This window comes from Armigeres subalbatus, chromosome 1 (genome assembly GCF_024139115.2).
Source record: "Armigeres subalbatus isolate Guangzhou_Male chromosome 1, GZ_Asu_2, whole genome shotgun sequence".
Taxonomy (NCBI): Eukaryota; Metazoa; Arthropoda; class Insecta; order Diptera; family Culicidae; genus Armigeres; species Armigeres subalbatus.
Window position 1 is genome coordinate 108,841,512 of NC_085139.1, and position 17,122 is coordinate 108,858,633.

A 17,122-nucleotide genomic window follows, 5' to 3' on the forward strand; every position below is an offset into this window, starting at 1 on the left:
CCGATCGTTCTGAAATTTCGTCATGATACGAATGCGGCTCTTTCGTCATGATACGAATGCAAAAATGGTAACTTGGCTTAGAAACCTCGCAGTAAATAACTGTGGAAGTGCTTAATGAACACTACGCTGCATGAATTTTCACCAAATTGATGGTTATGCACTTAAAATCGATTAACGACCACATTGACCACTCTTGGAACCTATGAGGTGCCCTCGGGGAATCCGTAGAAGAGAATATTTCCATTATAAAACCAAAATATGCGTGCGGCAACTCTTTATTCACAATTTTCCATCAAATGGATGGTTATGCACTTGAAATCAAATTTTGACTATATTGGCCACTCCTTGAACCTGCAAGGTGCCCTCGGGGAGCCCGTACAAGGGGACTTCTTCTTCTTCTTCTTATTGGCATTACATCCCCACACTAGGACAGAGCCGCCTCGCAGCTTAGTGTTCGCTAAGCACTTCCACAGTTATTAACTGCGAGGTTTCTAAGCCAGGTTACCATTTTTGCATTCGTATATCATGAGGCTAGCACGATGATACTTTTATGCCCAGGGAAGTCGAGACAATTTCCAATCCGAAAACTGCCTAGACCGGCACCGGGAATCGAACCCAGCCACCCTCAGCATGGTCTTGCTTTGTAGCCGCGCGTCTTACCGCACGGCTAAGGCCCCATTTTACACCAAAATATGCCATGCGACGACTTTTTCGGCGTGATTTTTCAACTAATAGATGGTTATGCGCTTGAAATAGATCAACAACCACATTGGCCACTCTTGGATCCTATAAGGGGTGGAGGCTTGAATTTTTTGCCTACATAGAAAACTATGTGTATAGATTAAACACTGGAATGATCGATGAGTCTATTGGTATATAGCTATCAGGCCATGTGTTCTCTTCCTTGACAGGACTAATACATGCTTTAAAATAAAGAATCAAAGAGAGACAAAATGCATGATTTAGTAGCAAATGCATCCTTTCAAAGAAGGGACCATATCACCCTTTGCATTGAACCGAGCAAATGTTTGAATTAAAAGAAGGAGTCATGGCCTCTCTGGCTTCTCCTGGACAAATCTTTCTTTGTTTTTTGCAAATCTGATTGAATTATTATTATACCAAATTCAATTTATTATTTAAAGCTAAATAGTCTAGCTCAAACCTTTGTAGGGGTATTTGGCGGGACGAAGGAGTGTTGGCTTGAGAAATGGTTTGCGAGTGATTTGACTATACGTCCAATTTGAGAATCTCGAGCTCGTTCAGTAGCTGCTAGGTTGCGAAGGCCCACGGAGGTCCTTCGTAGCTTAGTTGGTTAAAGCACCAGTCTAGCGTACTGTAGGGTCATGGGTTCGAGTCCCATCGAAGGGAAAGTGGTTACCTCCAATACATTTTCCAAATCAATATCTTCCACATAACGTACATATTCACATATGAGTTTTCATAACATTGTAAACTAACGTCCAAGTCGGGTGGTTTAATCCCCGGAAATAGGCAATTAACTTTGATTGAACAAGAGAATTTGTTCAGTAATAAGAACTCCGTGTGTTCCTCTCACTACCATTGATCGCCAGTTCATGAAGAGTTGGTACGTATTTAAATACCTAACTCGTTTTTCCAGCAGTCAGTTTAGTCTTAGACCGGGTACCGAGTTTTTTTTAACTAATTGCTTGAAAAGTTGTCTCCGCTGCATACAGTTTAGCCTCAAACAAGAGGAATTATAATAAATATCGCTGCATTTTGTTTCGGGTGTGAAAAGAATTGGTTCTGAGCTGATCCACAATCGATCTAGGTTCCGGAAACTCTAAAAACTGGGAAACCGCATGAGTATGACACAAGTTAGCTACGAGAAATACAAATTCGGTAAGACCAACCTAATTATACTGTAGATAGCCACAACAATCCCGAACCATAAATAGGGAGACGCGAACTATTCCATCAGGGTTCGCTCAACCAGTCAATTTAGCGCCACGGCGTGGCTTACAGTGTTTTGAGATGAGATGGCGTTCGAAGCGCATCTTTCTATTTTCATACTTGCTAACTTCCTAACAAAGCCCGATATGTGTAAGGACATAAACGGGAACCTTCTTACAAACGAGCGTGAGTTGATCCAAAGGTGGCGGCAGCACTACGAAGAGCACCTGAATGGCGATATGGCAGATAACGGTGGCGGTATGGTAATGAATCTAGGAGCACGCGCGCAGGACATGCGGATAATCTCCAAGAAATCCAGGAGGAGATCGGCCGGCTGAAAAACAACAAAGCCCCTGGAGTTGATCAACTACCAGGAGAGCTGTTTAAACACGGTGGTGAGGCACTGCACTGACTAGAGCGCTGCACGGGGTGATTACCAAGGTTTGGGAGGATGAGGTTCTGCCGCAGGAGTGAATGGAAGGTGTCGTGTGTCCCATCTACAAAAAGGGCGATAAGCTGGATTGTGGCAACTACCGCGCAATCATATTGCTGAACGCCGCCTACAAGGTACTCTCTCACATTTTATGCCGTCGCCAAGCATCAATTGCAAGGGAGTTCGTGGGGCTGTACCAGGCGGGTTTTTATGGGCGAACGCTCCACCACGGACCAGGTGTTCGCCATTCGCCAAGTACTGCAGAAATGCCGCGAATACAACGTGCCCACACATCATCTATTCATCGACTTCTAAGCCGCATATGATACAATCGATCGGGACCAGCTATGGCAGCTAATGCATGAACACGGATTTCCGGATGAACTGACACGGTTGATCAAAGCGACGATGGATCGGGTGATGTGCGTAGTTCGAGTTTCAGGGGCATTCTCGAGTCCCTTCGAAACGCGCAGAGAGTTACGGCAAGGTGATGGTCTTTCGTGTTTGCTATTCAACATCGCTTTAGAGGGAGTAATACGTAGGACAGGGATTGACACGAGTGGTACGATTTTTACGAAGTCCGTCCAGTTATTTGGTTTCGCCGACGACATTGATATCATGGCACGTAACTTTGAGAGGATGGAGGAAGCCTACATCAGACTGAAAAGCGAAGCTGAACGGATTGGACTAGTCATCAACACGTCGAAGACGAAGTACATGATAGGAACAGGCTCAAGAGAGGTCACCACGAATTTCTATCGGTGGTGACGAAATCGAGGTGGTTGAAGAATTCGTGTACTTGGGCTCACTGGTGACCGCCGATAACGATACCAGCAGAGAAATTCGGAGACGCATCATGGCAAGAAATCGTACGTACTTTGGACTCCGCAAAACGCTCCGATCAAATAGAGTTCGCCGCCGTACCAAACTGACTATCTACAAAACGCTTATTAGACCGGTAGTTCTCTACCAACGCGCACTTGCAGTTTTCGTAGAATTGCCGCACCACAAGTTTTGATGTAAGTGCGAAATCGTCCGCTTTTACGGGCTCCTCGGGGGCACCTCATAGGCTCCAAGAGAGGCCAATATGGTCAAAAATTAATTTCAAGCGTATAACCACCTATCATGACGAAAGAGCCGTCGCATGGCATATTTCGGTTGAAGGGTGTTTTCGATAAAAATGGCACACACATATTTACTCACCAAAATCAAACCGATTATCGGATTTTCTTGAAATTTTCAGGGAATGAAAAACTTTTAACGAGTTATGATTTGCAACATTTGTTTTATTCGATTTCATCACCCATTCCGAATGCGCGCATATTACTTTTCACTCCACCCATCAAAATTGGCTTAACTAACGAAAAATTCTAGGGGTGCTAACTTTCTTTTTATTTCTATCAAAACACAAAAAAAGATATCGTTCTCGCTCAACACTCGACCAAACTCATGTATACTGTTCGCAAATTGGGCTACAGCTATTTCAACACATGCATTGATGACTTGAACATTACAAATAATGTTCATCGAGGCTCAGCGCTGACACAAAAATCTAGAGATGTCTTAGGACTCTCGAAAACTTTGGTACGTTTTGAAGGAACTTAGCAATAAATCCATCTGAAAGAATTACAAGTTCTTTCACATTTAAATTTTAGTTGCCTTTCCTTGAAATCTCTCTCTCTTGATAATCCTTTTAGAAAGGTCATGCATCTTTTGGGAACATGTCCTAAAGCCAAAGATCACACGTTCGGGTTAGTAAAAAATACTCAGAGTATTGAAAAACGTGTAGTTTTTGGCTGTTGCAGTTTTGTAACGTGACAAAAAAAGAGTTCAATTCAGCATCCGACGGTTTCGATCAATTATTTTACCTTTTTAAAGGATTGGACGATTTTTCTTTTGTATATCTAATCCATGAAAAAGGTAAAATAAATTGCCGAAACCACCAGATGCATGAATAAACTTATTTTTGCTGCGTTACAAAGCTGCAATAGTCGAAAACTACACGCTCCGCTTAAAAATATTAAAGGCTTGATCATTTGCTGCGAAATTAATTGAAAACCAGAATTTGTAATTTCCGGTATCCTATGTCGATTTGAATCTAAGACAATTTGCCAAAAAATTTACGTAGTTCAAATAAATATTAAGATTCAGTATTTCTCTTGCATTTTCTTCATTAAATCAAAATCACAGAAATGGTGTTGGTTGTTTTCAGTCTGTTACTTCTATTATTTATCTGTTCAAAATCACTGCACTGTTCCTACTTACACTTCCTTAAGTTATAATTTCTGGTACTGGAGAATCAAGGTAGCCTAATACAGTCAAACCTCCATGAGTCGATATTGAAGGGACCATCGACTCATGGAAATATCGAGATGAGGAATATAAAGTCATTAGGAAGCTGTTTGAAGGGACCATCATAGTAACCCAGAAAATATTTTTTAATATGGAATAATTTGCTTCCATGAGTCGATATCGAGTCGTAGAACATCGACTCATGGAGGTTTGACTGTATCCTTCGTTTTCAGCATTTTTATCGCAAAACATAACAATGAATCACATACAGTGGTTGGTTTCTAACCCGTCGCTGCCGTATCCAGGCGCTATCGTATATGTAAAATTAGCCAGCATGAATTAACCATCTGAAGTTTGTATGGCGAAAGACATCTAACGCGGGTTTTCTCTACAGTAGGAATTTTTGAGCTTGAGCTTGAGCTTGATTGACTGCTCGTAGTTGCTACTCCATTATGACCAGATCAGCTGTTCTTGCACAGGGAACCAACAGATGTTTGCTTGGGACTAGCACACATCTTCAATGTATAAGTACATGCGCCTGCCACGTCAGAATGCAAGTCAATGTAGGGAAGGGGGAGGAAATGATGATACAATCACTCGCCAACTGCAAGCCGAATATACTTCTGCACTTGCCATGAGTTCATGCGGAATTTTTGTTGGAATTTTTGGGTTAGGTTCGAGAGGCAGAGGTTCGTCTTGGTTAACGAGCTGCTAATGTGACAGATAGGAGAAAGCAACTGATGGAAATTCTTATTGATTGTAGGAAACGCTAGTAGAAGCTAGTTCATTTCCAATTCTAGCAGATTACTGCTAGAATACTCAAGTTGAAGGTATAGGATAGAAATGGAATCGGTATGGAAGTCCATTTCCAGTTCTAGCGACTGCAAGAACATGAGAATTATAGAGAAAGATACGGACCTGGGATTGAACCCACGACCTCCTGCGTATGAGGCAGAAGCAGTAGTTATATGACTACCAAGCCCGTCTCAACAGTAGTACTTTTCACGAAAAACTATTTGGTACCAGTTATGTAGGAAGGTGTCCGCTACTACGCCTACCAAATATTTTTTTCGATTAAGGTGCTTATTTTCGAGATATTAAACATTAGATGCCTTTCGCAATACTGATTTTCAAAAGTTAACTCTTAGTGTGCCGCTGTAAGCACGCTCAAAGCAGGCGATTCATTGTTCAAAGTTTGAAAACTTGATAAAATAGATTCAACTAGCTCGTAGAGAGATGATGGAGAGAATCCATTGCTTACAGTTACGCCTTCATATGACCAGAGAGCTAGATATGAGCAATATGAATGCAAAGTGACCATTATTCTAGGGGGGGCTAATTTGATCCTAGGTGGGGCTATAGCCCCCCTAGCCCCCCTGTAGTTACGCCAATGCCCATCAAATTTTGTACAATCGATTTTTCCAGTGTTTTTGTTGTTTTTACCCAAATTTTCGTTAACTACAGCTCTATTTTACTAATTTTGGGATGTTTGCGAAGTTTTGTCTTCACAATTGCACAGAATTTTTCAATCGGGCGAAGTTCCGGTGAATTTGGTGGGTTCATATATTTTGGTCAAATTTAACTTCGTTAGCTCGGTACCATTCCGGCACATTTCTAGCGTAGGGGCAGGACGCCAGATCAGGCCAAACCAGAGTTAATACTTTGTGTTGTCTTATGAATGGTAAAATACGCTTCTTGAAGCACTCTTCGGTGTAAATCGTACCGTTGATTGTTCCGGAAATAGTGAAGGGAGCGCTTACTTCACCACATTCGCAAATCATCTGCCTTCTGTCCGGAATATCTAACTTAGACTTCGCAACGAAATATTCTTGCCCAGGAAGTCAGCCTTGATGTAGGTTTCATCATCCATCACCATGCAACACGATTTGGTGAACAACTTCATGTAAAATTTCCGGGCGCGAGTTTCTGCAGTGGTGTTTCCCTTTTGATCTCAGTTTGGGTTTTTTTTTTGCATCTTGTAAACATATAACCTAGCACGCTTCATGGTTTTCTGCACAAAACCAACCGACACCTTGGACTTTTTAGCGACATCTCAAATGGACACGTTTTGGAACTTCTTGAGCTGTTGAACCACTCCTAGTCATTTTACTGTCCATTGGACCATTCACTTCCCTCATTTGAACACTCAGACGCTCCTTAAAGGTTCTCATTACACGAGATACAGTTGAATTTGCAATCCAAAGCTTGTTAGCGATCGATCGGTGGGACGCCTCCGGATTTTGATTGTAGATGCACAAAAAATTTTCCCTGGCAATCTCTTCTTCCGACAACATGATCGTCAGCACTGTATATATAACTATGAAACTCTGCAGATGCAAACAGTACACTATGAATAGGATTTGCTCAAATTTTCATGTTTTTTACTCAAACGGTTCAAAAGTTACAGAAGATTTTCGGTGTGCCATTTTTTCCAAACACACCCTTTAAAAACGAAAATGTATCCTTCTACGGGTTCCCCGAGGGCACCTCATAGGTTCCAAGAGTGGTCAATGTGGTCGTTAGGGTGGCTCAAACTAGTATTGGAAAAACTTTTTTCAATTTTTTTGATTGGCCGCCTTCTTATTTGGTTCTATTTGATGCCCTGATGCTCTGGACAAAATTTCAGCCAAATTGGTCAACGTTTGGGCGGTGCTAAACTCGTTGAAAGTTTATATGGAAAAATGTATGCAGAAACATCCTAAAACAGTGATTTGCATTTCGACGGCACAATTTACGATCAAGAACCATGATACTCATTCAGATCTTGAAGAATTTAATACAGAATGTTACGCAGAAAACCGCGAGAAGATTAGAGTTTGCCCGGTTAAGTTATTAGCATTTCTATGAATTGGGGTTTGAGCAAATTTCGTTTCTTTTACCTTTGAAAAGAAATAAATTCACCCCTCACTCCAGTAAAATGCTAATATATTTGCCTTATAAACTTTAATCTATCCCCGAGGGCACCTTGCTGGTTCCAGGAGTGGTCAATATAGTCGAGATTTGATTTCAAGTGCATAACTATCAATTTGGTGAAAATCATGATGAAAAAGCCGTCGCACGGCATATTTTGGTGTAAAAATAGAAGTTTCCCCTTCTACGGGTTCCCCGAGGGCACCTTGCAGGTTCCAGGAGTGGCCATTTTGGTCGGAAACTCTCTTATGGACCATACATCCCCGTTTTATGAGAATCTATGAAGAGTTACCCATCGAAAGACAGATATGGAGCGATTTTTATGCTCCCCTTATATGACCGACAAGGTCCCCGTGGAAGTCGTTTCCCGGTGGCCATTGTCTCTGGAACCAGCGTATCATCACATAGCCATCAAATTGATGAATTTATCTTTCGAACGATATGTAAACTTTGTGATTCGGATATAATTTGACTAGTCTACAAGCATTTACATTTCTGGGTCAATATGACCCTAACATCTTATTTGTAAGTTTTTCCTAATATCCGAAGAAGGTTAAAAAAAATCTCAATTGTAAATATCATTTGAAAAAAGGTCGAAGTTCGAAGGCCATCCTTCATCAAACTTCCCAACTCTCAGGTGGACATCACTCCAGGACAATGCCCGTTCTCGCATATGATCACTTGGCTGATTGCACTTGGAAGAAGTGCATCTTCACTGACAGTTTTAGTAGAATCTATACCATTTTGTCGAAAGACATATAGTCGAATGGACATTTAGTCGAAAATTCATTTTTAGTCCACTGAAGACGCGGAAAATTTAGTCGAATGATGTTTGTTTGAAAGAACATTTAGTCGAAAACAGAGTTTAGAATGAAGAATGCCAAATGTACGAAGGTACATTTGGTCGAAAGTACGTTACGTCGAACGGACATTTTGTCGAATTGAAATTTAATCGAAAGCAGATTGTAGAATGAATAATCTTGGTACACATTTCGTCGAATGTATATTCGAAAGAAAGAAACTTAAGTCAATCGTAATTTAAAACAAAAATGTAATGATTTATTGCGGTGTCTCAAAAAGTGACGCAATTATCCAATATTGACCAGTGGGTTTATAGAAATAATAAATAAAAAGAAAACGGTGGATATTTCCGAAAGGATTCTGAATTTGAAGAGCTCCTCTAGCCAGTTACGATGCATTATGTTGAACTATGTGACAGTTCGTCGAATGACATTTCGTCGAAAGGACATTTGGTCGAATCGACATGTGGTCGAATGGACATTTAACCCTTATGCGGCCGACAGGGTACCCGTGTTCCATTTTCAACTTCAAGTGGTGATATTTCAATGTCTTTTTATAGCTGGAAGCTGAAACTCGGTGACATCTAAGAACTCCATAAAATGTAGCATCTGTGAGAAAATCATGTTGATACAGTGAGGGGGACGTGCGGAGGGGCATCTGATTTTTTTTACCACGTGGATGGCCGACAGGGTATCCCATAAATTGATATTTTCAAAACTTTAACAATTTTCAACCGATTTCGATAATTTTGACAGTTTTGGAAACAGAAACTTATTTGCCCACTATCAAGGTTTATAGTTTCTGTCCATGGTTATAAAAGAAATCCTTGAATTAAGGCTTAAGAGTCTACACGCTTAACCGAAGGACTATCAGTAATCTCTGGAGTAAAACGTTATGGTCTACACGCGTAGCCAAAGGTCTATTGACCCCCTGTAGTGTTTCCCAAGCCACACCACTTGCTTCTCAGTAAGTTCTCATCATATGTTCAAGGATGATCAAGAAACCCATGATGTTCAAGAGTTCAAAGTTTACACTTGTAACTGAAGACCTACCAGCTTGCTACAAATATGGAAGATTTTCCTTGTGGTACTTGGAACAGAATGTCTTCAGGAATATTTTCTGATTCGTCCAAGAAATGGCAATGTCACATTCTGTTCTAACGTGTGTAGATCCTAGGGCCTGATTCCAGAGATATCTGTAATAACGCAGAATATATGTTGTGATCGCATTCTATTCTAAGGACCACAAAAAGCATGCACCACTTTTGAAAAAAGACCCTATGGCTTTCTCCAGGGGTTTCTTATATAACTGAGACCTTATCCTAGAGATTTCGTGGATAGCACAGAACATATGTAGTGATCAGTTTTTAAGACCACAAAGAGCATTTATCACTTTTAAAACTGTCGATAGACCTCTGGTTACGCGTGTAGACACTAAGGCCTAACTTCTGAGATTTCTTGGATAACGCAGAACACATATTGTGAACACACTTTAATTCTAAGGACCACAAACAGCATGTTACACTTTTGAAACCATTTGAACCACCTTTGGTTACGCGTGTAGACCCTTATGTCTTTCTCAGGGATTTCTTATATGATTAAGACCTAATGCGAGAGATTTCTTGGATTGCGCAGAACATATGTTGTGATCGTATTATTTTCCAAGGACCACAAAGAGCATGTACCACTTTTGAAACCAATTGACAGACCTTCGGTTACTCGTGTAGACCCTATAGCCTTTCTCCAGGGATTTCTCGTATGACTGAGGACTTATCCGAGAGATTTCTTGGATAGCGCAGAACGTAAGTAGTCATCACAATCGATTTCAAGGAGCATAAAGAGCATGTACCAATTTTGAAACAAGTCGATAGACCCATGGTTACATTACCTTAAGGCTTTACTCCAGATATTTCTTGGATGACCCGGAACATATACTGTGATCGCATTCTATGCTAAGTACCATAAAGAGTATGTACAGTATTTGAATTTGGATAATAGGCCTTTAGTTACGCAAGTAGATCCTAAGGCTTAAATCCAGAGATTTCTTGGATGACTAAAACCTCACTCCAGGGATTTTTTTCATGACTCAAAGCATATACTGTGAACATCTTCAATTCCAAGAAGCGCAAAGAGCATGTAGCATATTTTAAACTGGTTGAATGGCCTTTGGTTACGCGTGTAGACCCTCAGGCCTTACTTCGAGAATTTCTTGTATAACCATGAACAAAAGCTGTAAACATTGACAGTGGACAGAAATTAAATGAGTTTTTGTTTCCAAAACTGTCAAAATTATCCAAATCGGTTGAAAATTGTTGAAGTTATGAAAATATCAATTTATGGGAACACGGGTACCCTGTCGGCCATCCACGTGTGTTTTTTTGTTGGCCGCATAAGGGTTAATAGAATGTTGAAAGTGACATTCAGCATAATAGGTCGGTAATAGGTAATTTATTAAAATGGATAATTAGTCAATTAAGTTTTGATTGAATTTGATTATATAATTGCTTAAGATACATGGATGAATTGATTGAAAGAATAAAATGGACGTGAGGAAGTTCAATCAGCAGCGGAAGAAACTTTGCAGCCAATAATTAGGAAAATTATCAAAACGTACTTTTGCATGGCCGAAATATCTCAAATGAGAGAAGAACAGTTTTTCTTTTTCAATAAACAAAGAAGTGTTATTTTGAAAACGAGGAGTAAACGGCAATGCACAGGTTGTCTGCTTTTCCTAATTATAATTTTGCCAAAATCGACCATAACCTTGTCAACGATTCTTTGATCGTTTCGCCACTACGGGTAAATAGCGCCTTTATGAAAGTCACATCTCTGATGAAATCCTACTGAAGATATAAGACAAAAAAAATCCAAATATTTACATATCGTTGGAATCGATAGATTTTATTGGCATTTTTATTGCCATAATCACGCTGCAGTTTGTTGTGTTTATTGGTCCGTGCGTGTGTCGGGTTGTGTATTTGCGGCGAATCGAAACTTCCCTCAGTTTAGCGAACAAACCATCTCTGAGCCAAAAGCAACAAACACGCACATATGAGCATGTGCAATCCCTGAGAAGGGATCGACTTGATTTCGGACGTAGATAGTTTGGATAACATTATTTATGGGTTATATGTTCTGAACGAGGTAGTGCTTCCACAGTTCCACTCGCATACACACATCCTTGAGTGGTAACAAGACATACAAAGGCAGGGCTGGCAGCGGTAAAGCGATCTATGCTATGTTTGATTTGGAAACTAGTAACCCTTTTCACGGTGTCTGACTTCAATCAATTGAACAAGTCTCTGAAACGAATCCGATACCAGCCCTGCATCAAAGGTAAACGCATGCGGATCGATTATGAAGATTATTACGGCAGCTGCCAACGCGCACAGCAGGGAAGCCCTCGCTTTCGGTCGAGCACAACCGCAATGCAACGAGCAGCGTGGCTAAGGTTCTGGTTTCTGTTAAGGTTAGACGGCCGCCGGCGCGGTAAATAGTTTCAGTATCTGATGGGACTTCTAAAACTGGGTTAAGTTCGTTCTGGTTCACCGCGTTTCATACTCACACTGTGCGGCGAGTATCCGATCGCAGCAGCACTCCCGTATTTCTCGGTACCGACTGCAGGAACTGGTGTGCGGTTGACATCGTTCCTTGCCAAGGTAGCAAGTGTGCGGGATCCAGGGGAGTTTCTCTGTGAACAGAAAAGCGAGAACAGGAAAAAGATTTTACATCAATTAGGTACCATTTAAACGAGGTGGTTGTAGAACAATGCCAGCTTAGCAATCATTTTCCACTCAATCCAATTACCGGATGAACCCGAACATGAATAATTGTCTTGGCAGTTTAGTTCGAGCGACTGCACAGTTCGATTGGGCACGCGCTCTGTCGCTTGTTTCACGATCAATTGATCACGTCGTCAAACTTATCAAAAACACGCAAATCTACTGTTCTGATCTGAAGGGCTGAAGTGGTTCATTGCGTTTCTATTCCGATGCCATTAGTCACGCCAGGTTGGCTAAGCAGAATAAAGTAAAAGACAAGATGATCGTCGTTGGGATAGGTACGTAGGCTAGAACTTGTTCGATGATTCCATGATTTGGTCGAGTTCATTGAGGGTTCAATAATAGTTTTTCAAGTAGTGTTTGTAGCCAACTGAGTGCTCAATAAAAGAAATTCAAGTCCAAAGAGACCCTTTGATTTAATTCTATTTCATCGAAATATTAGATGTGCAACAGTGTCGCTCTTTATTATGAAAATTCAACAAAACTTGAAAAAAAAAAATTATTGAAAATATATCGATCGAAGTGTCGGCCACCGCTAGCCAAATTATTTGCCCATCTTTTTCTGGGAGAGTTCCAATACAATGACGGTAGAATTGTTTGTCTTCGATAATATTCACAAATCAAGAGATTTTGCGATGTGTTCATATGATTGATCTGCTGAATGATCCAGACCATGTGTCATCCATCGGAAAAAGTAATATTCAAAGGGATGCTATATCCGTGGAAGGGTTAGGGGCCAATGGTCGAAAGACAAAAGGTCGAAATAACAAAAGGTCGAAAGACAAAAGGTTGAAATACTAAAGATCGAAGAGTCAAATAGCCGAAAGACAAAAGGTCGAAATGACAAAACGTCGAATGGGAAAAAGTTCGAAATGACAAAATGTCGAACGGGGAAAATGGTCGAAAGAGTCAAAAAGTCGAAAAGAACAAAAGGCTTTAAATAGAGAAGAAACTGAAACGGAGAAAATTAATCTCGCACATACAAGTTTTACGATGGAAACTTTTTGAGAGCTTACTATGGAGATTTATTGACACTCGTTTTCACTTTATCCGCAACTTCCAGCGTGAGGCTAATACATACAACTTGTAATCAACTTATTGTTGATCGACCTTTTATCCCTTTCGACCTTTTGTCCTCCTACCTCTTTAGACGTTTTGTCCTTCCGGTCTTTTGCCCTTTCGACCTTTTGTCATTTTCGCCTTTTGTCTTTGGAATTTTTGTCTTAAATTCTCTGTGGCATATGGCGGTTAAGGTATAAATTCCCATTTGTCATGCAGGAGAATCATTCTTTCTTGCCTCCGCACATATTGTGGTCGTTTTTCATCCCACGCTTGGCTTAATCGCAGCAATTTAGTCTTATACTATTCCCCATTGATGATTGCACTCGGTTTCGCTACTCATAATAGATAACATCAATTATCACAATCATCACAGTCATCATCAATAATCAATAACATCAATTGAATAGTTTTCTCGGGACTAGAAAGCTATTATCACTGTACATGCTTCGGAGTTTCTTTAACTCAAGACCAATAAAGATGCCGGCCATGTCCTCACAAATTAGTTCGACACTCATTGCTACAAGAGACCAAGGAATCCTCTGCATCTACATGAGCTCACTGGAAAGGAATAGTATGTTAGTTGGGAAGGAAATATATTGGAAATCACCTTGGTAAGCGACTAATCATTTCTTTTGAACGACGCCATATTCATGATGATACAAAAATGGAAAATCAACGCGTGTCTCATGTATTTTCCCGAAGACTACTTCGCGACGACTAAAACACGCACTACACAACGCTTGCTCGATGGCTACTCCGAAAAAACACGCACTGAACTGATTAACTTATTACCGGCCGCGCGATCAATTCGCTAATTGTTTTAAAACTATTGATTATCAACGTCACACTATTGAAATTTTTAGTTCTTCCACGTCTGGTGAAAATTTCAGAACTAACCAATTCCGTTCATGCATCCCCAACACGGACATCAGATTGCTGTAACGTACGCACCTTTTTGACCACCGGTATAGAAGGTTTAGAGTCATTTGGCCGAATGTCGCAAGCAAGAAGGAAGAAGGAAGCAGGAGGGAAGAACAAGGGTGAAGGGAGAAGAAAAAAGGATGGTGAAGGAAGATGGAAGAGGGAAGAAGGATAAAAGGAAAATGAAGAAAGTAGAAGGAAAAAGAAAGAAGAAAATGGAACAAAAACGAAGGAAGAAGGAATAAGAAAGAAAGTAGAAGAGATAAGGAGAAAGGAAGAAAGAAGAAGGATAAAGGGAGGAAGAAGAAAAAGGGATAAGGAAGAGGTCAGAAGGAAGAAGGAAAAAAGAAAAGGAAGAAGTAAGAAGAAAAAAGGAAGAAGGAAGAAGGAAGAAGGAAGAAGGAAGAAGGAAGAAGGAAGAAGGAAGAAGGAAGAAAGAAGAAGGAAGAAGGAAGAAGGAAGAAGGAAGAAGGAAGAAGGAAGAAGGAAGTGTAACCTGCGGCTACAAATGTTATTTGCGGCTCCTCCGCAAGCGGTATTTTCCCGTCCACTAAGCCCTACACAAACAATCTCACTAATATAAGTGGTGAATACTGTGATTACCGCAAAATCACAACACCATACATGCTGCATGGGTAATATTCATTTAGAGCGGTTTGAGCATGAGCAAAACATAAAAAGCTCACCGTATTTCTTTCATCGGCTTCCAGGTGGTGTATGATGGAAGGGTTGCCATACAGAATACGCTATATGTAACTTTTCGTGTTCTGTCGTTACCAATCATACTTATAAACTCAGCTATCGTCTTGAGGAGGATTATTCTGTCCGAAACTCATGTCGGTAGTAGTGCGCGTTGGTTTTATAATATTAATTGTAAGTTCTTGTTGATTATTACTAGGTGAAGAATTCTAAAATAAGTGTAATCTTTAATAGATACGGCATTAGGGCAGTGAGTCGGCAATAGTGGCTATTGTGAAGTAGGGCAGCTGAAAAGAAGTGTGTGCGTGTGTGAAACAAGGAAAAAGGTAAAAATACTATTGAATGGTACTATTGTTGGTGATTATTGTTAAGCGTGGCGTCACAAGGTGTTAAAGATTGGGTCAGGTCCATATTGTGGGCCTTTTTTCTTTTTGTGCCCTTTTGGCGGTGCCGGAGGTGGCGTGTTTTTGCCACAGAGCAGACGTGCTTCAGTTCCCAGGGCCAGGCGGTGCCGAACAAAAGTTTATACGGGCAATTGGACGCGAGATCGCCTCGCACGTGGCCAAACAACTATCGTTTGAGCCATCTCGCCATTGTGCATAGGGCGATACCCATTATCGTCTCGATCCATTGTCCTGGTATAAATACAGCCACGCATGGGCCCGGCCACGACGCCATTACTGCAGTGACCAGCCACTTCGTTCTTTGACCGACCAAAGCTCCGTTCGACCAAACCATCGCCCTGCAAGACCAAAGCCACTTCGTTCCTCGTCGCCAAGCACCGTTCGACCAAACCATCGCCCTGCAAGACCAAAGCACCGTTCGACCAAAACCATCGACCGACCAAAGCCCGCCCGCCAGGTCAGCAGTCGTTCGACTTGTAGCAGGTCCGTCCAAAGCATTCACGGTGGGATTCGACCAAGAAAATCTCGGGAACAGGCCGACACTTCCGGCGATCGTCCAGTGCACCAGCCATCATCTGTGCTCGCGGTGGGATACCTGAGAACGTCGTGGACAAAAGCCATCGGCGAATATGCAGAATCATCGAGAGCCTTCTGCATGTCGCTCGCCAGCAACAACCATCGTCAGCAAGCCTTAGCGGTTACCTACGCCGTTTAAACACCAGCCCGACACCCTAAACCGCAAGTACCCATTCCAAAACCCTATGACGTCACAACGACCAATATTAAGGTTTAATAAATAAGCATGTAAAACATATTGCCGTGTAGGTAGCAAAGCCCTTTAGGTTTCTCCACCTTTTTTGCCTTTCATCGTTTTCCGGGCTCAATTCGGAGTCGTCAAGCCTTGCCTACGGTGTTTCGGTTGTAAAATTTCTCCTCTAGCAGCTTTTGAGTCTACGAGGTGCGACACTGTTTGGCAGGTTTTCGATCGTGTAACACAGGTGGGTACGTGTCGCGCGACACACGTGCGTGTGTAGCTCCTGCTACTGGTGAGTAGTACCGTGAGCGTCTGTGGTGTGTGATTACTAAGGTAAACGACCCTGTAATTGTCTCCCCTCCCTAGCTTCGGAGTTGGCTAGCGGGTAACAGAAGAGGAAGAAGGAAAAAGGAAGAAGGAAGAAGGAAGAAGGAAGAAGGAAGAAGGAAGAAGGAAGAAAGAAGAAAGAAGAAAGAAGAAAGAAGAAGGAAGCAAGAAAATAGGAAAGGAAGAAGGAAGAATAAAAAAGGAAGAAGGAAGAAAAAAGGAGAAAGAAGGAAGAAGAAAGTTGAAAAAAGGAAGAAGGAAGAAAGAAGAAGGGAGAAGGAAGAAGGAAGAAAGAAAAAGGAAAAAAAACGAAGGAGGAAGAAGGAAGAGGCAAAAATGAAGAAGGAAGAAGGAAGAAAGAAGAAGGAAAAAAGAAAAAGGAAGGAGGAAGAAGGAAGAAGGAAGATGGAAGATGGAAAAAGAAAGAAGGAAGAAAGACTAAAAAAGAAAGATGGAAGAAGGAAAAAGGGAAAAGGAAAAAGGAAGAAGGAAGAAGGAAGAAGGAAGAAGGAAGAAGGAAGAAGAAAGAAAGAAAAAAGAAGAAAGAAGAAAGAAGAAAAAAGAAAGAAGAAAGAAGAAAGAAGAAAGAAGAAAGAAGAAAGAAGAAAGAAGAAAGAAGAAAGAAGAAAGAAGAAAGAAGAAAGAAGAAAAAAGAAAGAAGAAAGAAGGAAGAAGGAAGAGGGAAGAAGGAAGAAGAGGAAGGAAGAATGATTTTTTTTTCACTATTCGGCCAAACGGCATTCGGCCAAATGGCCTGACACCGTATAGAAACAACTGGCGAGGCATTATGTTGTTGTGTACCGTTCTCAAAGTTCTGTGCAAAATTA

The 17,122-nt window shown here is 41.2% G+C and overlaps 1 protein-coding gene across 1 annotated transcript in view; it reads right to left on the minus strand.

Moving 5' to 3' along the window:
• LOC134205240 (uncharacterized) overlaps nucleotides 1-17,122 on the minus strand; it is a 99,973-nt gene that overhangs the window by 20,582 nt on the left and 62,269 nt on the right. Inside the window, exon 2 of the mRNA XM_062680315.1 lies at nucleotides 11,912-12,037. Coding sequence (XP_062536299.1) covers nucleotides 11,912-12,037 — 126 coding nt within the window. The remainder of the gene's footprint in view (nucleotides 1-11,911; nucleotides 12,038-17,122) is intronic.